Source organism: Anas acuta, chromosome 22 (assembly GCF_963932015.1).
Source record: "Anas acuta chromosome 22, bAnaAcu1.1, whole genome shotgun sequence".
In the NCBI taxonomy this organism is placed as follows: Eukaryota; Metazoa; Chordata; class Aves; order Anseriformes; family Anatidae; genus Anas; species Anas acuta.
This window is the reverse complement of record NC_089000.1, coordinates 3,600,954-3,624,503: the sequence shown is the minus strand read 5'-3', so window position 1 is coordinate 3,624,503 and position 23,550 is coordinate 3,600,954. Positions and strand designations below refer to the sequence as shown.

The window sequence follows — 23,550 nt, the reverse complement described above, 5'->3', positions numbered from 1 at the left end:
AAGTTTTAGAAGAGTTTTCAAGTTTTAGTAATATTTTCTAACTGCTTTGCAAACTCTAGTATTTATAAGTGAGTAAATAAAATGCTATTGCTATTATATTGAAGTGTTTGGAGTCTTTTTTTTAAAGAGATTTAATTTTCAGTATTTCTCTTTATGATAATATAACTAACAAAATAATGTGATATAAAAGAAACAGGAATTTTAGGTGAGTGTAAGGGGATATGCCATTTGGGCACACTTAGTAAAAGAGTTACTGTAGACAATGTGTAACTGCTTCCAGTTAGTTCTGACAACCTTGTCAGCTGATGCTGTACTGAAATTCTATGTTCAAAGGCGAAAGCTATGTTCAGAGAAACAGGTTTTGCAGCTGACAACAGGAAGCCCTTTAAGGCAAGAGTTGCACAGCTGTACCTATGCTTAATACAGCAGTTACTTAGAGAGCCGGTGGGGTCTCTCTGAAGCAGAGAGCACTATACATGTGCTCTCCAACTCGGGGGCTGCTGGTACTACTGGCATCCTTCAGCTACCTCTATACGCTAGGGGGTGGTTTAAAATACCTTGATGCTCCGCATGCTGTCAGTGGACGGGTGTTCATTCAAATGCTAGCTGGTAATGCTGCAGTCCTACAAGAATCCACAACGCTATTTGAAAGAAAACAAAATTATTTTGTTAACTGTATTTTTAAAGAGCAACACAAGTCTTAAGTTTCTTGAAATTACAAAACTGTCATAGACTAAAGATCTTTTAACAGCCCCTAAGAAAATACAAAGATTAAAATTGTTTGGATACTCAAGCACTTGTTTTTATATTGCATGTAAACAACAGTTAACTCAATAACAAAGTTAAACATTTAAAGATGTAGCGGTGCTTTTCAAGTACATAAATATTCTAGCTAGTAATGTAACCCAAGTAACAGTGAAGAGCTGGTGTGACTTCACTTAACTGACAATTAAGAATTATTTGAAATGATGCTTTCAATCCAAGGGATGTAATTGGTTACTCTTGTATAGACCCCATACTGCCCTGAAACAGCACAGTCTAAAGCCCAGGACACAATGCCAACAACAAACCATTTTTTGGTCTGAGCATCTAAGAACACCAGTGGTCCTCCACTGTCCCCACTACATGCATCTCTGCCCCCTCCCTCAGCTCCAGCACACAGCATGTTTTCTGTTACCATGAGAGGTTTTCCATTAAATGATTTATTTGCATATGCATCTGTACACTCTTTCTGACTGATAACTATCAACTCGGTGTACAGCAGTACAACGGAAGAGCTCCTAGTCTCAGTCTTTCCCCAACCCGATACAGCTACCATATCATTTGCTTTCATTTGAAATCTTTCTTCTTCTCCTGGTAAACAAATGGGTGTGATATTGGTACTGATGGGGACTTTATGTTTCAGTTTAATCAAGGCAATATCATTGTCAAAATTAACAGGATCATTTTTGTAACCTTCATGAATAAAAATTTTTTCTGCCCAGGCTTCTTCATAGTGATCTGAACGTTTGTTCAAAATCCCCAGTTTAATCCTCAAATCTGAGGGGTTTCTCTGTTCAACTACAACGTGAGCAGCTGTTAAAACCCAGCTGTCGTACAGAAGCGAACCACCTCCTGAACCTCCATGCTCAGTAATTAACATCACTTGCCAAGGAAATTCTCCAGGCTTGGCTCTCCTTCCTCCATATATACGTTCCACAGTTCCACTTCTCCGCACTCCACAAACTGCAAAAACAAAGAATGCAGCAATAAATGTTAACATTTAAAGATGTGGACATTGATTCATTATGCTGGTATGGGTAAAATTAAGTTAATGATTCTAGATGTAATTCCTAGATTATTCTGAATAGTAAAATTGCTTCCAAATGCATGTTTGATTTAGCATACAATTTTCATTAGTCAGTAGAACATAAAGCTGTTGGAAAGTTCTATAATCAAGAGAGACAGTTTTGCTTAAGAATTTGGGCGTAGAGATCTCGATGCATTTGTTCTAAATGTAAATTAAGGTAATTGGAATATATGGACATTCTAATCTAAAAGATAAGAACAATTAGGCTTTTATATTGCAAAATGTTTCTCCCAAAACTCATTTTTGTATCTTGAGTAATTTTACAGAGTAACTAATTTAGCAGTTTGAGCATCTAAAAACAAACAAAACATATTCTGCATTAAGGGTATTCAGTGGCTTTTTCCCCCTCTCAAATAATTCTGGAGACTGCTTCAATTTTACTGTCAGAAAAAATTCCAAGCAATTGAAAAACAAGAATTTAGTTATGAAACTGCAATCTTCAGAATGGAACTGGAGTAAATGGTTCAGCTTTTTACTGTCTTCAAGGGGAACTGAACTACAGAGTTTCTTGCATTAATCTCCAATACCAGCAGCAGTACAGAACCTCAGGTAAGACCAAGACTTGTTAAAAACAGTGAACAATTTAACAGGAAAATATAAGTTCGGTATGGATAACTATGAGGAGTGCCAGTCACACTATGTCATTATTGGAACAGTTTTAGTTTATTGTTCCTCCCTACTGAAGGAGCTATTACTGCACTTGCCATTTTGGAAAACCGTAGTAACATGAAGATGGTCGTCTGATTTTTAAAACGAACATTCTAAAATAAAGTGCCTCATCAACTTAGAGGTACTTAAACTATAAGATATGAGTGTTATGACATCTATTACTTAGCTGGGTACATAAACAATGGAAAAGCTTAGCTGAGTAACTTCATTAGAGCCCAGCATCTGTAGGTCACTAGGCTAGAGGTTAGGAGTTTAACATAGAGTTTAGCCTCTTCACAAGAATTTTCGAGTTCCAACATGATGCACTTAGAAGTGTTACATCAAAAACAAGCTGCTTCCTTCAGGATAGACCTATGTAGAGTCTACCTCGCGTCCCTGTAACAAAGCATGACTGTGTACCAACAGCAGTAAGTGCTAGCTGACAGCTTTATGATTCTTCTGTAACTGCTAATTCCAACAATGGTAATACATCCCCGCATTACCTGGTTCACAGACAGGCAGTGTTATTTCTCCTTTGGAGTTCTTCCAGAATCCGTCGTCACTGCATATGTATTTACCTGCATCTCAGAGAAAACAAAACCAAGTGAATAAAATAGCTGGGCATAGTTCTCAAGCAATTCAGAAGTGTCTGACAATGTCTGCAGAGTGTCATCATGTTTTAGGGCTCCTTCATGTTTACTGCACTCATCAGAAAGTGACTACAGCACGTACTTCCCCTCTGGCTGTTCTCAGGATCTAATACTCCTGAAGCCTTCACTACCACGCAAGCACGTAATGCCACTAACTGGGGAATGATAAAAATGTGTTAAGCTCCCAACTGTTACTGAATTGTTACTGAATTACTGAACTGTTACTGTCCCCACCTGGGGACATTGCAGTACTCTTACGTACAAGTCCTTAAAGAGACAAATAACATTTCCCAAAGTTTTCAGCCTTTGCACCATGTTTTGGAAAGGTCCTGCTGACTTTCACAGGTATGTCTATATAAGTCAGGTGTGTTCCCTCTTCATACCAAGAGAACCAGGAGCCATTTTCAAGCTGATGTTTATGACCTACCGTTACTGTTAGCGTTCATGACGTAGAAGGGGGTTTCACAGTGGTACTGAATTTCAGCATTGTAGGTGGTCTTCTCAGGCCCCGTAAGGTATGTGAAGGCACCATTGTCCATCTCCTCAGGCTGACCACAGTCAACAACTAAAGCAATTCAAAAACATATGTATTAAAACAAAAACAAACAAGCAAACAAAAAACAACAAAAGCTAGTAGGCTCAACGTCAACCTAGCCAAGCAGGATTTCAACATTTCATTCAGGAAAAGGCCTCTTTCTTCAAGGTATCCAAGAACAGAAATCCTGGTGAAGATTATGTGCTCAGAATTAGGCAGGAAGACAGACATTAATAACACCATGGTTGAGTACTAGGAGCTGTAAAGGTTTTGGTAGAGGCTGTGGTTTTCTCAGAAAATCTGCAACCCCGTGTATGAGACAAGCTGTGACTGCACAGCTCTCACAACATACAACATAGGTAGAGGAAACTAATGCATCTACTACGGAACACGTACTAACTAAAATAAAGATAAATCTCTATGAGTACAAGTACTTTAGTTGTTTTTCTCCAATGATAATTCTTAAAATTGATGTTATAAAATTGCTGGAAGATGGTGCAGGTATTTCAAAGGACCATCGTATTTATTTATTTTGAAATGACCACCATTATTTTTCAGAGATTTTAAAGAATGGTAGAAATTGAAACATCATCTAACTTACAAATCCAAAATGCACTTGGACAAGAAAGGGAACAGTTATCAAGCAGAAGAAATGTATTTCTTCTGTTATTTCTTATAACCAATATTTACACAGAAATTTTCCAATTCACAAATATTAGCACTGACTTACTGATGCACTTTGCCATTGGTTTGTTCCAAGAAGCATTCTTTAGGCATTCCGCTATAAAAGACATCACAACATTTTCATTCTCCAAGAAGCGTGAATGGAAATAAAAGGTCGTATTACTTTCACATCAAATTAACAGTGTTAATTAGAGAAAAAACAGCACCAGTTACACATTTCTTTGCTCACTCATAAGGCAAAAACATAGTAACTAGATTTTTATTTGCTTAAAATGTCTTTACAACTGCTCTGCTGCACTACTTTCTGAATGAGAAAAGTAAGTCATTCCTACACCAACCTCATTAATCTCTTCAATGTGCTAATAAAGCCCATAGCGGATGGCTGTTAATGAGAGGGACAGTTACCCTATCTAGAAATTTGAGGCTAATTTGCATTTGCTGTAGGTAGCAGTTCTACCACTTAGAGCTGCCTTGTCTCCAGTAATGACAGCACACAGAACCAGTCAGTGCATTTCAAGGACAATACGGACCACAGCCTGTGTTTATTTATTTCCACACACACCCATATTTCTTATCCATTTCCTGATGAACACTAACTGGCGTATCAGTTTAGCTGTGTTCTGTTTCTACATAAACAGTAAATTTGTAGAACTACCAAACCAGACAGATTATAAAATAATTGTTGAAATAAGTCCGTGTGCTTCCCTGAAACACAGCCACTTAACTGTGATTGTAAAATTTTGCTGTACGCATACACAGCCTAAAGCATCTTCCAAAACTGCCTGCTGGGAAGCACAATGCTATTAAGAACCAAGTGTGAAATGCTGCATTCAGCAGGAATGACCAAGTATCCTAGTTTTAACTTCCCTGGAGAGATGAAATAACAAATGAAAGACAACAAGAAATTCTCACTGCGCTGCTCTCATGAAATCTTTTGTAAAATCACTCTATTCTTCCAACGTAATTAGATGCAAATCTCTAAGCAGCAGTGTTCAATCAACATCAGCAAACATGCACACAGGCAAACACGGAGACACAGGTCTTTGGGGACGATGTCAAAGACAGAACAGTTGCTGACAAATTTAGTGTACTGAATATGCCTCATAACTGTAGTATGTGAGCACCAGAAATTGTTAATGAGAAAAGGTTTAATCCCTAAGAAATCACATCCACTAGGGCTGACTGCCGCGGTTCACCTACTTCAAGCAGCACGTATCCGATGTCACAAGAGAGAGCATAGCGGTCGCCCTGAGTGTACTGCGCTTGCACTGGTGCTATGCGACCATGAGGTGGTGCTTCAGGACTGGGGCATGGCAAACCTGCAGAGAAGCAGAGCACACAGTATTCCCCTTAAAGTGGTTTTGCTATTTACCGCTCAAGGCCCTTGGGGAGGGCGTGGGGACGATGCCAACGCTCTCTCTGCTCTTTCTCTGCGCTGTTTCACTCACACAGACACAGATTTAAAATTACTGAGAACAGAGAAAAAAACCTGTGAACTGACCGTGATGTTCTCACATCAAAGGTGTGCAGCAGCCTGTCCAGAGGCAGGCTATGCTGACAGGACTGGCCCAGTACGTGTTGCCTACACACACATCTCTTAACTTTTCATTAGTTGGGAAACTTATTCCTTAAAATAAAATCATATGCCTAAACTAGAGGTTAACTGTAAGGCCAGCAGGAATTCTGGGATTCTCTTAAAACTTTACTTCAGAAGTAAACTACTTAGTGGATACATTGTTCAATAGATACACTACCAAAAACTAAGTATGAAACTACTGCTTCAAAGCATGATTATTTAGGCACTATTCATGCCTTTCCAGAATGAAAATCCCAAAGTAGTTGGGACTTGAGAACTGCACAGAGGTCTCTTACCCACCTGCTGCCATGTACTTCATCTTCCATCCAGTGTGTGCTCCCGAGGCATCAGTTATGAAAGTAATATTCACAGCACTAGTTTGTGTCTCAATTTTTGCAGGCAAAGTCTTCCCACAGAATGGCCCAAATTGCTTTTTGGGTGTTTTAATCTAAAATGGAGAAGATAAACAAACTGTCTTTACTCCTTCCCCCATGAGGCTCATTGAAGAACAAAATGATTTTAATGCAATGACTCCCTGAACTTTACTAGCCCTTTATCGCAAAGCATACAAAAAAAGGCAGGTGGTTAGAATGATGGCTCGCCACTCCAGTAACTCACAGAGGGCCTTTTCTCCAAGCATCCTAAATGCTACAGAATTCCTGGGAAGTGATCATTGGACCCGTCTTATAAATAAGCAAACTGCATGGAAATGATTTAACCGAGTTCCCTGCCATCACTGGTCTGTGATGGGGGCAGAAGTTGTGATGATCCAAAATCTTTGAAGTCATCACAGACATGTGAGCTTGCATTTGTGTTTTGGGTGAATTTCCCAAAGGAGAAAGGTGCTGAGAGAACAGAACAACAAAACTGAAGGGATGAGAAGAAAAATGAATGAGGAGAGATACAGAGAGACAAAACTTGAAATGGACAGAGCAAAACACAGACTGAGGAAGACAGAGTAAAAGAGCTGGGCCTGTCTCACAAAGGCTGTGAGAGCCTCACCTTACCTTAAGGACGTCATAGGGGCACAGCACCTCTGGGTGTGTCTCCACATCAAAGGTCTCCACGAATTCCAGAGTGATCAGGAAGCCATCTTCTACCTGGATGTTGTAGCTGCAGGTGCTGAGTGGGGGATAAGGTGCCGGATAGTCAGGGCTGGAGATTTCTCCAGTTCTTTCAGTAAAAAAATGGTTCTGACACAGGGCTAGGAAAAAAAAAATAACAGAAAATGATCACAGATGCATTAACTCAGTCGAGCCATACTGAGGAACAGTTGTGGATCTTTTGATCTTTTCCTACTGTTGTCCCTTAGAAAAAGCTTCAGAATCACAGATTTAACTACCTATGAAGTGAAACAAGAGTCACCCATTCCACCAGCAGGCATTTGTCACCACTGAGAAAGCTGCCCCCTCTCTGTTGGGGTAGGCCTCCATTATCCTGCACTCCTACCTTTGAAGCAGCGTGGGGAAGGACATCAGCAGGAGCACCACTTAGCCACAGGGCTGGTGGTCTGAAGTGTGCTGGCTGGAAGCTCATCAGAAACCTTCCAAGGTGTTAAATTTGTAGCTCCTCTGCTACACCAGAGTGTGCAGAGTGCTAGGATAGCTATCAGCTCCTCAATTCCAGAAGCCTCTGAATGCAGCTCTTTCTTTTTAATGCCTTTGTTGCCAGACATTTAGAATGTAATTGTATTCTCTGAGCAAAACCAGCTGTGCCTCTTGCTGACACAATTGGAGCCACAAATGCTCCCTGCTGAAGAGAAGCAAGAAGGAACAGCCACAAGTGCCCTGAGGATCTCTGCTTGTTGACAGCATCTGATCACTGTGAAGTGGTGCTTTGATCAGCTGGGAACAAAGGCTTTATGATGTGCTGCAAGAGCTGTATGAGCAATCCTTTAATTGATGAGGAATGCTGGACCGGCTGATAACACCGGCATATTTTTGCACCACTGTGATGCTGAATTAATTGTAAGAGGGAAATTGTTTGACTTTGAATCGTATCCTCAAATACACTGCGCTAACTTCCATCAACAAAAATGCCATTAGCCAGTCCTTATTTACAGATTATCATCTAAAATAGACCATGCAGTTTAAGGTTGTAATTTTAATGGAAAAGGATTGAATTTTGAATGAGAAAATGAACGTGACTGTCCCTTAACTAATTGTGGATTTCATTAGCCAGGATTCTAAGCTCTTTTTACTTCAGAGAATGAAACCTGCTTTGACCCTATAATCTATGCAACAGCACTGCTTGCTGCTATAGGAAGTATTTGGTAGGTTTTTACTTGGAAAAGAAAGCAGGAGCAGGTAGAAGGATTATCTTTTTGTTTTATGTTTGTGTGACTCTTAACACAACAATACCACAACACAAGTAATGATGCACTTGGGTACCCTGTGTGTTTCTTTTAGCAGAAGCTGCAATTTTAGAACAATCTTTCTCTGTCCATCTTCCCAGAAAGTTATGAGCAACTGCTTTTATTTGACATAAACCCTTCCATCATCACAGTGACTGAGCATCTGTATGTGCTGTACTCTGAATTTATCGTCTTAGGTTTTCAAACACAATTCACAAAGACACACAGAAAAACAGTCAACAAATACCTATAAAGGCCTATCCTGTGGAAACTGAGCAGTCTCCTAATTTCAAAATCCTGTTTGAAATGCCCCTCTTAATCCAAAGAAGCAGAGAAAGCTTAACTAATTCACATGGAGGTTCTGTCTGCCTCTGCATCTAGCCTAACAGCACACTGTTCTGCACCAGAAGAAATCAGTTGAGCTACAATGGGAATTAAATCTTTTCCTTTCATGCTGCACTTGTAGAGAATTATCAGCAAGTGGGTTTTTTTCTTAATTGTTATTATCTCATTCTTCTCAGCTAAATGCACGTTTCTGTAATTCCACTGATTCTGCCTCAAACTACAGAGGCATTTCATGGCTATATGAGAATAAAGAATGTTTTCCAGCACACTCTGCCATGCTGCTGCAGGTACTACTTACAATAACTGCCAGGGACACACAGAGTTCACTGCCTCTTCCCAGGTTTACAGTCCTGCTATAATACTTCTTCCCACCTGCTGCAAACCCAGGCTGAGAAACACCCCAAAACCCGAAACCTACTTGATATTCAGCTCTAGCAGTCTACAGTTCACAGCTATAGCAGTGGAAAAAAAATCCACGTCTCTTTTAAGAACTGAAATTTCCTCGCGTTGATAATATCTATTGCTCTTCTACAGCCCCGAAAGGAGTAGTCTGGAGGCAATTATAGGAAGAGATAAAATATAAATCCTTGAGTGCGTAAAAAGACTCAGTGTGAAGTCTTATCCTAAACATACAAACCACAACGTAATGAGTACTATCTTTACACCCCTAGCTCCCCACTGAAATCATTAAGAAGGTAAAATCTGAAATCTGCTTCTAGTTCTGCATCAGAACTCCTTCCTATTACCTACAAAACCATTTTTGCCTGGGCATGGGATCTGTTGCGTAAAGAAGGAATACGCAGGTACAAGTAATAAGACCAGTGCACCATTAATACCCCAGTAAGTCAGAAAATGTTTTTTTTCACCTTGTTTTTGAGGACTAAAGAAGGGGAAAGATACAGACTAATAATTCTCCACTCTTTGTTTCATCTTTCTCCCTTAAATTCAGTTTACTGATTTTGATGGGAGATTTTCACAATATTGTTTGGAAAATTTTTAGTCATCACCAGTAAGCTCTCTTGACTTGAGTTCACATGAGCAGCCCAAACTAGCTGACCCAACAGAAGACACCCTCCCTGTACTAGTCCAAAGAAATCTGCAGCTTGAAGATGGAGAGGCTTGGACTTTACCTTTCTTTTCTTCTTATTTCCTGCATGTGGCTACTGGGAGTTCCCTTTGTCAGGGCAATATTTTTTTTTTCCGTAAGTCTGCAAGCAACAAAGTCATAAACTAGCCAGCACAAAAAGGATCAAATAATTTTTGAACATCTCCCAGAAGAAATGCTGTCCCTTGACTTCTCCGTCCAGGCTTTAAGGCTGTCCAGAGAGTACTCAATTATGCTCAGGTCATATTTTTATTAGAACCGCAGTGAGCTGTTTGCCAGAGGCTTGAACTCTGAAAAACGACCTGCTCAAAACTTGCAAGTCCATTGTCATTGGCTCATTAGGTCTCTAATGAAAAGTGGATCATAAATTGTGTCGCTGAGCCATGACAAAAACTCAAGCTGCTTTGATCACAAATTCACTGTGACCATAAAGCAGCCCTCTTGGCAATCACTTGCACAACCAGTCCACCACCAAGCAGTCCCCTGCAGCATCTACCCTCTGTGACACTTACTACGCATCTCCAGGTAAGTCGGGGCAGTGATGTTACCTCTCCTTTTGCAGGTGGACAGTCAAAGCCAGCATTGAGTGACTTGTTCGAGATCACACAGAAGCCTGAAAATGCAGCGACCCGAAACGAGTCAAGTGTCTCATCTCCAAGACTCTCAGTGCCTCCCATGCTCACCTGGGAAAGGGTTCCTCCCCATTTACTCCAGGCACTGAAGAGCAGAGCTGGGGGTTGGAAGCACTAAGCCTCATAAATGAGGATTAAAAGCACTCCTGCTAAATTGCAGAAATAAAGAAATGCTGATTGACTAATGATCCTTAATCCCTTGAGCTTTTTCAACAAAGCCTTGTTTTATCTTCCAGCAGTTCACCTTCAGCTGCTCAGCTCTGCCTTGTTAACCTCTTCCTTGCAATTATCATCCTGGTTCCTCCATAGAGAAGGGGAGCTGTACCCTCTGACAAAGAACCAAGCACAACAGTCCTCCAACATGATGCAAGATGGTCCCTGCCCCAAAAGGGTACAGTGTAAAGGGACAACAAATTAATATGGATATGGAGCAGTAAGGGGCACAATGAGGGACTGAGAGTTATCAACCAGTGCTGCAAACTGCATGGAAGAGCATTCCTTGCGTTGCATCTGCTTTGCAGGGGGCACTGTTGCTTTCCCTTGTATGAATGCAAGACACTAGTCCTCTCCTAAACTGCTCTGGTGACATTTTCATCACTTTGCTGTACTCTTGGAACTCTGAGGCTTTGTTCACCACACCAAATTTCAGCAATATGACTCAGTTCCCTTCAGGAGATATGGTCAGAGTCACCAAATTTGGATCCAGGAAAAAAAGAAATCAAACCTTTCCCAAGAGTGGGCTCTGAATATAAATAGTTTCAATATACAAGTCTGGGTGCAGACAAGAGCTTACCTAAAAGTAACAGTAGGGAATGCGTGTGCAGTTCTAATCGTTTTGTAGTTTGAGAACTCTGGAAGGTCAAGCAACAAGAGCTGGACAAGAAATTTCAAAAGGCTTCAGGCAGCTGTGATGCTCAGCTTCTCTCTTAAGAGCCCCTGCATTATCTACTTCATTCTTTCCCTACTGACACATGGGAAATGCAAGAGAATGAATGCCCCAGAGGATGCCATGAGGTTTCAACATGGAATGGCCTCTTTATTGGCTGCAGGAAGCAGGTCTGAAAGGCAAGGAAACGAGACATACAAGTCACCAAGCAAGAGAAGCCTGCGGCCCTTGGTCAGACTGCAACAGGCAGGGCATGGGGGAGGGCACAGCAGCTCTTCCCAGCACATCTGTCTCCATCTCTGCCTAAGCGAGGAGAAGCTTAATTATCTCACGCTGGAAAATAAAGGAGAGAAAAAAAGAGCCTGTCAATATCAGCCCACCCAGACAGGAACCAAAAATCAAAGGGGCAACTTTTGCCCTCATGTCATGAAGGCAACGAAGACCTTTGCTTTCCAGCCCAGCCTGGGGGCTGGAATGGCTGCAGCACTTGCATCTGAAGGCCTCTGAAATGCGAACAAGTTCCAGCACATCGGCTGCACCACAATTCCCAACACACATGCCTCCACCCATCAGCAGTGCACGGCAGCCCAGCCCTTCTGTATTGTTGATACATTTCTGCTAAAAGCCATCACTTTAGGAAGGAGAGGCTGAACAACGGATAGCTCTGTTTTAATACATTGGAGATACGAGGAGTTTGAATCGAATCAAACCCAGGCAGCCATGGCTGGAGAGCGTTTTTAACGGGCTGTAGTTGGGAAGTGAAATGTCAAGGTTGCCATAAGCACTCTAAGCTACACCCAGCTCTGCATTTCAGCCCTAGGAAGCACAAAGAGACTATCTGCCCACCTACAACGTATTTTGTGAGCAGTTCTGTGTGCTGCTTCTTTCAGACAGGACTCAGCTCCAGGTGGGCAAAGCTGCACGCACCAAGGCTGAATGTGCTACCATGTGTAGGCACACGTTCCACTGCAGACAAAGTGAATCCAGAGGAGCTGATCGCTGTGCTGATTCAGACACTTCGCCGCCTGCCAGCAGATAAGCTTTCCCCAGTTGAGCACTGAACAGCACAGGCAGGCAGGAGTCAGCTAGGTACACCTCATGCTGTATGCCCTTCTGAAGAAGTGCTTTGTGCCTGGCCTTGCCTCTCATTTACTGAGTGGGTGATTGTATCTGTTGTCAGTGATGGGTGGACTGTGCTGCTTCTCAGCCTGGGTCCCTCCAGGGACAGTAAGCAAACTCCTTCTCCATTAGACTTGGCAACTCGACTGTTAGTTTTTCCAACACATCCACAAATCAGGTCCAGAACACTCGGTATCTCAGTACCCAGACAGCACGATAAACTCGGGTGTTGCAGAGCTGGCTGTACGGACAGCCACAAAGCCTGGCAGTGTCTGCAGTGGGCAGCAGCAGATGACTTTCTTGCTTCCCCGTTCAACCTGCCTAAAGCTGAACAGGGGTGGATGCTGATTAAGGAGTAGCCAAAGCAAGTTACCTTCACACCACACCAGCCATTGGCTTCTCTTCTGGACCTGCCAACTGCCAGTGCACCATTTTACTGCAACACAATATTGCCGGCCCTAACGGCTGCAATTAGCCCACAGCCACTCTGCAAAGCATGCTCTCTACTCATAGATGTGACTAAGCCGCTACACCTCCTTCCAGCTGCTCTAGGAGATGTAATATCCCATAGCAGATGTTAAAAACAAAACCCAAAAAAGCAGCCTTGATCTTGATCCCAGTGCTGTAACTAAATTTAGGTGGATGCTGTAGCTAGGAAAGTCTCTCTTGATCTACAAGGGCTCACCTGTGCACGTCCTCTTGTTTTTGTGCAGTGTGTAGCCGACCCGACAGCTGCAATAGTAGCCCCCCACGTAGTTGTGACAGTGATGGTTGCAGAGGGGTTCACCATCAAACAGCTGCTTGCACTCATCAACATCTAATGGGTGAAACACAAAAGAATTAGACAACCAACACCTTCTAACAGCACTCGGTCTTGGTCTGAACCACTGCTTTTATGAGGGTGGCTTGCTTGTCTTCGGTGTCTGTGCCCTTCTGCTTCTGTCCCCATGCAATGAGGCTGCCTTCTCTCACCTAACACCAGGAGCCAGTGTCTGTGAGAGCCCAGGGAAGCACCAACCCCACCACAGCTGGGTCTCTCCCAACACAAGAGGAGCTGGGCTCTTACCTTCAGCAGCATAGAAGGCCTCAAAGCCTGTGAATGGCTTCTCATTGGAGTAGTCGGACCGAAACACCACCGTGAGGGTGTTGTCAGTGGAGAGGTACGTCTTGTTGCCCGGAGCCTCCTCGGTGTCTGTGCTGTCCTTTCCACATAGTGTAGCCAAGGTCTTCCCGCCAGAGCTCAGCTGCAAAACACAGACAGATCTACCAGGCGATCTCAGAGCTTTGCTCTTCTCAACCTGCTTGGACAGCATGAGTTTAATGGTGTGTGAGAAGAGCTTCAGGCCACTTCTAGACTTGGATGCTCTCAAAAGGTGCTTCTGGAGGTTAATCCAGATCCAGTGACACATAAGAGGATTTCCCCTATTCTCTGTGACTTAAGCCTATACTTTTATCTCCCTTTTTCTTTTCAGAGGCCCACACAAAGCTGAGGCCATCCCGGGCTGTCAGCACCAGGCTTTGCTTATTGTACATAATGCTCTTGTTAACTTTGCGCTCTCAGTGACAGTCAAATCTTCGTGTGTAGGAGACCTGACTGAGGCCAAAGCTAGAGATAACTGGGATAAAAAGGTTTCATACACTGACAAATTCAAATGTATAACAAAAGGTCTCTTTAAGCCAGTGACTCATGTGTTCTGTGATTCACTTATTACAGTTGCAGTTCCTCATTTATCTTCTTTTTAATACAAGATAAATGTTCTGATATATGGGGGTCATGTGGTCCCTGGTAGTGATAAAACTGCATACACTACAGGCTACCAGAAATGAGCACTCTGTCCTGCCCAAAGAAAATTGCAGGAAGAACAACACAGAGGTGGGGAACGGGAGCAACCTGCTATCTAGAATCACAGAATCATTCAGGATGGAAAAGATCTCTAAGATCATCTAGTCCAACCTTTAACCTAGTGCTGACAAGTCCACCACTAAACCATGCTACTAAGCTCTCCATCAACACGTTTCTTGAAGACCTTCAGGGATGGTGACTCAACCACTTCCCTGGCAGCCTGTTCCAATGCCACACAACCCTTCCAGAAAGGAAATTTCTCCTAATATCCAACCTTAACTTCCCCTGGTGCAACTTGAGGCTATTTCCCCTCATCTTATCACTTGGTGCTTGGGAAAAGAGACCGATCCCCACCTCACTACAACCTCCTTTAAGGTAATTGTGAAGTACAATAAGGTCTCCCCTGAGTCTTTTCTCCAAGCTGAACAACCCCAGCTCCCTCAGCTGCTCCTCATGGGACTTGTTCTGCAGACCCCTCTCCAGCTTTGTTGCCCTTCTTTGGACACAAAGAATATAAAACCATAGAAATGAGATCCTCCTAGACACGGCTGTCTGACCTGGTCCCATCAGATTCTGAAGCACTGGCAGGGCAGTGGTTTTGCATGCTCCCTGTGCATACAGCTCCCTTTCTGATGTATATCAGGTCTACCCAAACAACAAAATGGGGCAGCTGTAGGATGGCCTTAAATGAGCAGCCGGGTTGCCTAACTGCAACACACGCCAGCACATGGAGTACAAACCTTTCAGGGACACTGCTCATCACCCAAACACTTCCCGAAGCCAGTATCTCTGTTTCTCTTCCCGAGGTTGTTTCTCACATTAGCTAGCAAAAGCACAATAGCGAGTGTTGCAAGTGCATGTTTGGACAAGCTGACATATCTTGTTTAGACTACCACTTTCACTTCTACGTCTCCCATTATACGCTGGGTACAGTACTACATGTTAACGTAAAACATACACTGTAGCTCTGGAAAATGAAGCTCAAATGTTGTTCTGGGCAACATCTCAAACTTTTTGCTTCACAAAAGGGAAACATCAGAGTTTTCTGAGCATAAAAAAATAAGTTTCAAATGTTCCAACATGACAATCGGCCCTACTTCCTGGTCCCATGGGCCTCAGCAAACACATCATTTACAAATCAGCTGAGCCTGAACTTCACTAGCATACTAGAACCAACTGTTTACAACAGTTATGTTGGGTCTGCATGTGCCCAGGATCACACACAGATCGTTTTAAAGAGTGTACCTGACCTACACGTACCTTCACATAATCGTATTCACACAGGTAGGACAGCTCCAGGTTGAAGTGGGTGAAGTAGATGCGGATGGAATATCCCTTGGGGACGGTGATATTCCAGATTCTCTCCTTGTGATTGGGGTAGGTATTTGGAAAGTCAGGAGAGGTGATCCTCCCATACATTTTCTGCAGCACGATACTGCCGGTTACTCCACCATAAAGCGCAGCTAGCAAGAGAAGCAGCCTGCCTCAAAGGAACAGAAACAAATGGAGAAAGAGTGAGTGTCAGCGCATTACACCCTGACTGCCACGCATCCAAGCTGCTGATCTTGGTATCAGATCACTGATATCCCAGCGCTAGCTGAAACCTTCATGGTAGACACCCCTCTCACTTGACAGTGGCAGGAATCAGGAGGTACCAGCGGAGTCACACTGCAGATCACAATCATGCTCTTGCCTTGCAAGGCCTGCACAGAGCCAGGTGGCCAGGGGAGCTGGGAAGGTCCCTGTGACTGCACTCACCTCATCCTGTTGCTCTCCTGCCTGAGCCTGCTCTGCTCCGAGCCCTGGGGCAGGAACCTCTTCTGATGTATTTGCATTTGGGGGCGGATGTATTTATTGTGTGTGCTCTGCTGTGTTTGTCTGGATGTTGAACTCTGATGTTTATCTCCCTTCCACCCCCCTCCAGCCTGCTGACTTCTGAGAAGAGCAATTGCTGAAAACCAGCCTTATTTCAGTGCAGGAGGCCTCCGTCAATGACAGGCAGAGGCAGCCAGCAGAGGAACGGCAGGATTAGGAATGCTGCTGGCTCTGGGGGCAGCAGTATCAGAGCTCTGCAGGAATGCAGTGGGAGGAGGTACACGGGGTGGCTCCAGAGTGTGTGCACGGGGGAGTGCGAGGAGCTGGGTGATGCTCTTTCCCTCTAACCAACGGCTATTACTGTCAATGCAAAGAGCACGCTCCTGGAAGCACAATTCCTGCCACTGTCCAGGCAGGAAAGTGTTGAAAACGACGTAGTGGGGCACGCTACAGGATTTCAGAGTAGTGAGCAGGCCCAGTTAGGCAGCTCTGAGTAGTGGGGCAGGCATTGCACTGCAGCAAGCAGACACAAGTTTCAGAGATGCTGCTCATCCGAACCCAGTGCAAGCCCGTGTTGATGCAGCCTGCCCCGTGCATTGCTTCTACACGTGGATGCCTTTTTAGCCTATCCACCCTGGAACACCAATAAGGTAAAAAGGTGTATGTGAAAAATGAAGTGTTTTGAACCTGACTTGCTAGGGAAATGAGCAAACGTTCTGTGCTCACATCTGCCTGTGCACCCTAGCATAGGAACTCTAAAAGCTCCACAGTCAGTTTCTACCCAATCTGGCAGAAGAGAAACAGTTTCAGGGATGTTAATGTATTGGAAACAGGCAGATGGATAAAAAGAAAAACGAATTCCTATTACTAGGGAAACTCTGAGGAGACGACTGCAAAATAAACTCAAATTCTTTTTAAGTATTTGGGAGTCCACTCGGGGATTTCACACTGCTACAAACATCCAAACAAAGAACCCTGACAGACCCCATGGAATTCAACTGGTAGAACCAATGCTGTAGGACACCAAGCTTTATTAATGCCACTGCTCACCGACTGTTTCTTCCCAAATCAGCATTTAGGTTTCCTAAAGACCCATGGATAGGCATAATAAATGAGGGTGAAAAGCCTGTATCTGGCTTTAATGCAGAACCATGTCCCACCTCTCCCCAACAAAAACAGAGAGGGAACAGGAAAGCTGATCTGCAGCAGGGAACAGACTCCCACACGATGCATGCAGGCAATTTATACCGAGATACCACGTAATTAAATGGACACCTCTTCATATCCACTTTTGAACAGCCAAAAATCATTACCCCAGGCAGTGAATTTGGTGCTGGCAGGAAAGCAGGAGTTATTACATGAAAAAAACTAAAGCCAACAAACCATCCAGCAGACTGCAATCAGAAAATGCCATTTAATAAAAGTGAAGGAGCAACCAGTAGCAGTAATCAATTGAGTAATAGCAGTTGCCACAAGCATGGTTAATGGACAAGAACCCACAGGGCCTGAGGTTTTCCCGAGGCCCACGGGTTGCTAAAGTGATTCTATCAGCACATGCAAATGTGGACTTTATACTGTCTGGGAGAGAGGGAACAGAAAGGAAAATTTGCAAAAAATCAATACCTGCCTAACTGAGCTGGTACCTGATTCCTACAGAGAAATACTTCCAGAAGTGTCTCACGTCAGGCTTCCTGCACAGGTTAGCAGCAGAGGCGTGGATCAGTTCTGATCTCAGGTCTGGGAAGTTTCCCACAGCCCCAGAATTTGATTCAGCCGCTGAAGCTGGTGGTTGCCTGGCACTGACACAAGAAATCTGACTTAAATCGTAATCCTGGAGTCTGAGAAACTGGGAATGCTTGGTGCAGTGCACATACTGGCCTTCCTCCGGTGTGATCCTTGGATAGATAACGCCGCTGTGATTTTAGTCCTCAACACCTGACATGAGCAGTACCCAAAACATTGTCCTGTTTCTGTGCCCAGAACTCTTCCAGCTCCAAAAGCCTGCTGGGCATCTGCTAGCCAGGTAGAGCAGTACCCTGAGCACTGAGATGGCCAACCTCCAGCCCCACAGATGCTCCTCTTGCCAACAATTTCCCTTTTGTCTGCACAGGCCTAAGCTAGCCTGAAGGACGAGTGGACTTCATCCATGTCACTGCAGTTTCCAGATGTCTGTGACTTGCCAAGTTGCTGACCCACTTTAGGAAGCCTGGGTGTTATCTGAAACGACAGATGCCTCTCGCGAAGTCTGCCCAGCTGTCTTCTTGTGCCCCTGTCTCCTTCCACGCCTAGGGACTGGAGTAGTGCAAACACAAGCCATCATTTTCAGGAGAACCACCAGCACTTGTGAAAGCCGAGGATCAGAGAGAGGCCTAACAAAGATACTGAAGTGACCCCGTGTGCACCCAAATTCTCCTTCAGCCCCTGTACTGTGACTCAGAATACACTTTTACTACTGTTACTGCTGAGGTCTATCCAGGAGAGGTTTCAAATCCCTCCTGTGGCAACAGCAAGTGCAGACAGCTGAGCCAGGCACATGAATAAATCAGCAAGAGCAGAGCTGCTCAGCCAACGCTGTGCCCTTCAGGGTGGCACCACTGTGGTCCACAGACCTGATCTCTGTTTTCCCTGCAAAACCAGACAGCAGCAGGAAGCAACTGAAAGGAGAAGAAAGCTGGAAACCAGCTGCACAGCTAGGGACCCCATCAAAACTAGGAGGTCCAGGTTAAGTCCTGGGGTAGCTGTTTCATCTTACAAGAAGGTTTCAAAGTGGAAGAACACCACCTGATATAAATCCTGCCAAAGCCATGTTCCTATGGGAACAGTTTCAGTTGGGGCAAATTCTGAGATCTAGCATAAAGTCAATACAGCCCCAAATCCACTTCATCAGGAAAGTCCCACACCATTTATCTAGCCCCAGACTATTTATCCCAGTCCCATTACCTAATGGACTGTGCAAAACCTCACACCGTCTCAGGAAATCCCGCCTTGGCCATCATGCCCATGGAGAAAACCACCTCTGGGCTTCTGACAGCAGCTGCACCAAAAGCCCTGTGACCATTGACCACAGTCAAGACCAGAAGCTTCAGGTGCACCAAGCAGGACGGTGACCATCTACCATGCCTCCACATCCAAGACATGGGGACAGTGCCAAAGAGGGGGCTGGTTAATCAATGGAAGAGAAGCCTGCAAAGGCCTTTCCATCTTCTTTCCATCGAACACAGCAGCAGCTATCCTCGCGTCACAAACCTGGAGAACAAATGAGCGCAATACTGCTTGTTGTGGTCCCCACAGACATCGCTCCCCATTGCCCCTTGGTTCTCAAATGCCAGCTGTCTCTGCAGATCCCTAAGAGATTGCTTTGATGCTTGCTGTTCCGTGCCTAAATCCGATCCTTCTGCATTGAGGGGTTCGGAGGACTGGGGGGGAGGATGCGGCAGAGGAAGAGGCGTCGTTTCCTCGTCGCAAATCAACCAGCGTGACTGACATCAAAAGACAGGCACACAGACGGAACAAGCAGAAGATGGAGTGGGGCAGGGGAAAGAGAATAGCTGCTGTGAAATAGGAAAAAAAACATCTTGTCAAGGTAAAAACAGCAGGCAGAGAAAGCTCAAGCAATGAAGCAAGATACTTTCTCCCTTCAATTAGGGTATGGTTTTCTTCCTTCCCACCTCCTGCCCACACTCTCCACTGCTACCTGGTTGTTTTAGCTTCTGTTTGCAAAGATAGGCTCCAGCTGCTGCAGAGTGCCAAGGCACATTTCTCCAGCGCTGAAAAATCACTGGACTTGCCTTCTCTGCCCTGTACACACTGATTTCCAAAGGACAGCCAAGGCAATTCTAGGGCCTCATTTGAAAGCACCCTGGGATCTGAGCTGAAAGTGTCCATGAAGGTAACAAAACCTCTGGATTGAAAATACTGGTTTAAAGTTTTTCTCCTCTGCCATCAATAGAGGTACCCAAAAGAAGGGTAATTGTCATCACCATGGAGCTGGTGTCAGGCTGTGAAGCACAACCTCTCCAGGAGCACCACAGAGCTCAGAGGGGCAAAGCAAATGCCTCTGAACATGTGCATGCCTGTGTGTGTGTGCATGTGCACGTGCACATGCTAGGAAGTGAATGTGTGCACACTTTACATGTTATATATGTGCACACAATCAAAATGACACTGTGTAAACACCTGTAAAACCTCTGTGCAATATTACCCAGCTGCAGAATCCAACAGCACGTGGTTTTCATGGAAGCCAGCACATTTCAGCCACTGCCTGGGTGTATGTGTATGTGTATGCAGTCACACACACGACTACACAAATTCCAGAGCAGAGCCCTACACTGCACGCACTTACTCCCTTGGGAGACAAATGACAGCACACAGGTAAGAAATGCTGGTCACATCCTTCTGCCTTCCAGAAAAGCTCCCATTCTGCCATGAAGACAACACAAGAATTGCATAGGTCAAAATCTTCTCCCATTGCCCATTTCCCTGCCTCCCCAGTCCTATGCACTTGGGTCTCAAACACTGAACTAGCTCCCAAAGCTACCGGCTGACTCCCGCCCACATCCTTGGTAGCTGCAATGTGTCTGCTGGGCCGGCTCCAAGCCTGTGACTTCACTGGAGCAGCTGTTTGTGCTGGGAAGAGAATTTGGTTGCAATTCAGATGCAGCTAGAGCCAAAGCTATAAAATACACTGCTGTCTTCCATCCAAGCAGAGACTCTATGCATGTTACAGGCGCGGCCAACACATTTTACTGGGGTAAGCCTGCCTCCAAACAGCTGAGAGGAACAAAGGGGACGAGTGAGTAACACACGTCTAACATGAACCTCTTGTCTAACACAGAGTCTCAAAGCAGGGAAGGTAGGCTGAGGGCTACAGCACAGAAAACCACAAAGAATACAACAAATCTCTGCACTGGATGACACAAAGACCAACCAAAACTGATCTCCTCAGGAACTCCCTGCTGTGAACTGGGTGAAGCTAATCAAAAGCCTTCTCTGAACCTATCACAGTCCAATTCAGCAAGCAGCCTGGTCCTGCAAAGCAATTAGGAGACCTTCTGGTTCCCAAAACAGCACCCAGGAATTACTGGATTTCAGCTAGGAGGAGCAGTTGGGGTTATACACCTGCCACAAGGTTACACACCAGGCCTGGAAAGTCACTTGTCAGCTTAAACCGGGTTATCAGTGTGAGCCCTGTGCTCCAGCGCACAGCCTCCAAGAGGATCCACTTGAGCAACAGCCTTTTCCAAAGAACCCTTTGTCAAGGAAGCAGAGAAAAGCAAGCTTAGCAGAACAACCACATCCATCTCCTTCTAGAGTTTCCATGTAATTCACCACCAAATTATCTTTCCTTGAACGATATAGGGATATGGTTTAGTGGGGACTGTTAGTGTGAGGTTAGAGGTTGGACTCGATGATCTTGAGGTCTCTTCCAACCTAGAAATTCTGTGATTCTGTGAAATGTAAACCCTTGCCAGCCTGCAGACCCAGACTCTGGAGATTCCAGCTACCACCACTTTGGTTCGTGTCTGGGAGGAAATCCTTGGTGGAAATCCCTGTTTTCAAAGCAGAGGTGCCCAGATTTCATTCATCTTCCACACCAAAACCACAGCAACGTCACTCTCAGCTGAGAGCACGAGGTCTGCCTTTGGAACTCAGAATTTGACTGCTTTTCTCCATTTCAGTCTTTGGTTTCTTCCCTCTTCTTTCAAGACTGTTCTTCCACTACATGCAGTAATTAACACTGCAGAGAACTGTATTCTCCTCCTAAACAAGCTGAGACTGGAGGAGATGGTGAGCTCGAGTTTCCCTCCCCCTACAATCATGAGGAGAAGCCAAGAAATGCAACACAGAATAAGGTGTCAGTGGCATTAGGGCTCACAAATTCATTAAACCCACAGGCTTCTTGTCAATCTATACATCCAAATGCATTTTCTACTTACCCCTGGTCAACTCGGAAACATTTTTCATGATTTCTCTTCCTCTGCAATTGCCCATAACCTCATTTTTTTCTAACACAGAGGCTATTACCCACTGATCTAGATAAACGGTAAAGCCAGTCCAAAGCACTCCCAAAATAAGAGCTATTGCTCAGACACCGAAGAGCTAGTATGATACATTGAAATGGACAGATCTTCCCTCCAGCTAAATCCCTCTCTGAATGCACACAGCCTCATTCCTGCCCTGAAGAAAATAGATTGAAGGCCATGTCAGAGCCAACAGTCGCATCAATCAGAACCCTTATATTAAAACGCCTGTAGCACTCCAGGAAAAAAACAAACACCACCAACAAAACTACCTACTAAGCAACCAGCTGTGATAAACTTCTGCCTGCCACCTCCGTGGAGCAACGGACTTTTCCCAATTATTTCAAATCAGCTCCTCTTTGGGGAAAGTCTGGGATTCCTGGTTATTCTCCTCTATTTGGAGAAAAAATCAGGGATAAGTGTGGTCCCTTCTAGATGTATATTGTCTACAAATGCTGCTCTTATGTATCTTACTTTTCAGGCAGGAATGACAAATTTGTTTCTGCCCCAAAGAACTGTAAGCATTCAAACTGGACAGCATCTTTCATGCCAGATCTGGAATGAAATTGCCTAAATTTCATCCTAAAGCTCTTGATTTTTGCTATAAAGAGAAATAAAACAACAACAACAACAAATGCAGGGCAAGAGTTTTGTCCTGCATGGACACTTGACTCCTCACCTTCTTTGCTCGTTTTTACTTTTCTCACAGAAATCTCCACAAAGCAATAGCCAGTGAAATATCCTTTGCTCTTGTGTGCTTTTGTTTTGGGTAGTGAAAAATGCTTGGATTTGAGGTGAAATTGTGATTTTTTAATAGAGAAATTTAGCTTTTCCTTTCAAACGAGTGGGACAGTTACCTGGCTTCCTTCTTGTCACTTTTCAGCAGGATCAGTGAAATTCGTAACACTGAAGTTTCGCAGGAATCGTGATTAAAACTTGAACAACAGAGGGAGTCTGCAAATAGAAAATAAAAGCATTAACATGCAGTTTTCCCAAAGCACAACTTTAACAGAAGCATTACAAAGGGGGAGTGAGCTCATGCCAGCACAGCAACGTGTCCTGTCTCAGAAAAATCTGCATTTTGGAGATTGGCAAGGCTGTAACCTGACTGCACAAAAACAAGTTTTTGGGTGTTGGTACTAAAATACTCCCTGGATTAAGAAGGGAGCTGAATGTAAGTGATTACATATGTGAGTTTTTCAGACCTGCTGGACATACTGACACCTGCTCTCACCTGCTAACAGCAGGCCCACAACTTGCTGAGTCTCAAAGCTCTATACAGAAAAAAAAAAAAAAATAGAAATTGACATACCCTAGAGGCATTGGGCCTGCTGGCAAGCAAAGAGAGGCCTGGTGGATGCTAGAGCCTTCTGATTTAAAATTAAGCATGGATTCTGTGAAATTATACCCTCAATTCCCCCAGTTATATTACCTGCCAGTGACTTCAGCTAGCCACCAGTTTCAGGAGCTTATTGTGCTTCAGCAAAGCT

General features: G+C 44.2%; 1 protein-coding gene across 3 annotated transcripts; it reads right to left on the bottom strand.

The window, feature by feature from the left end:
- Positions 1-495: 495 nt before the first annotated feature.
- Positions 496-23,000, bottom strand: MASP2 (MBL associated serine protease 2). 3 transcript variants are annotated; one of them, XM_068658392.1, is made up of 12 exons: positions 15,984-16,120; positions 15,486-15,705; positions 13,449-13,626; positions 13,068-13,199; positions 6,950-7,146; positions 6,243-6,390; positions 5,567-5,685; positions 4,413-4,491; positions 3,575-3,712; positions 3,001-3,075; positions 1,650-1,725; positions 496-641 (listed from the first exon to the last, which is right to left on the bottom strand). In XM_068658392.1, exons 1-12 carry the CDS (start codon positions 16,058-16,060, stop codon positions 596-598), a joined length of 1,485 nt encoding a protein of 494 aa, XP_068514493.1. In that variant the 5' UTR covers positions 16,061-16,120; the 3' UTR covers positions 496-595. The 3 variants fall into 3 exon arrangements, with proteins under 3 accessions (XP_068514493.1, XP_068514492.1, XP_068514491.1); XM_068658391.1 differs by lacking the exons at positions 496-641; positions 15,984-16,120 and adding an exon at positions 22,918-23,000 and having other exon boundaries at positions 767-1,725; XM_068658390.1 differs by lacking the exon at positions 496-641 and having other exon boundaries at positions 767-1,725.
- Between the last annotated feature and the right edge of the window lie 550 nt (positions 23,001-23,550).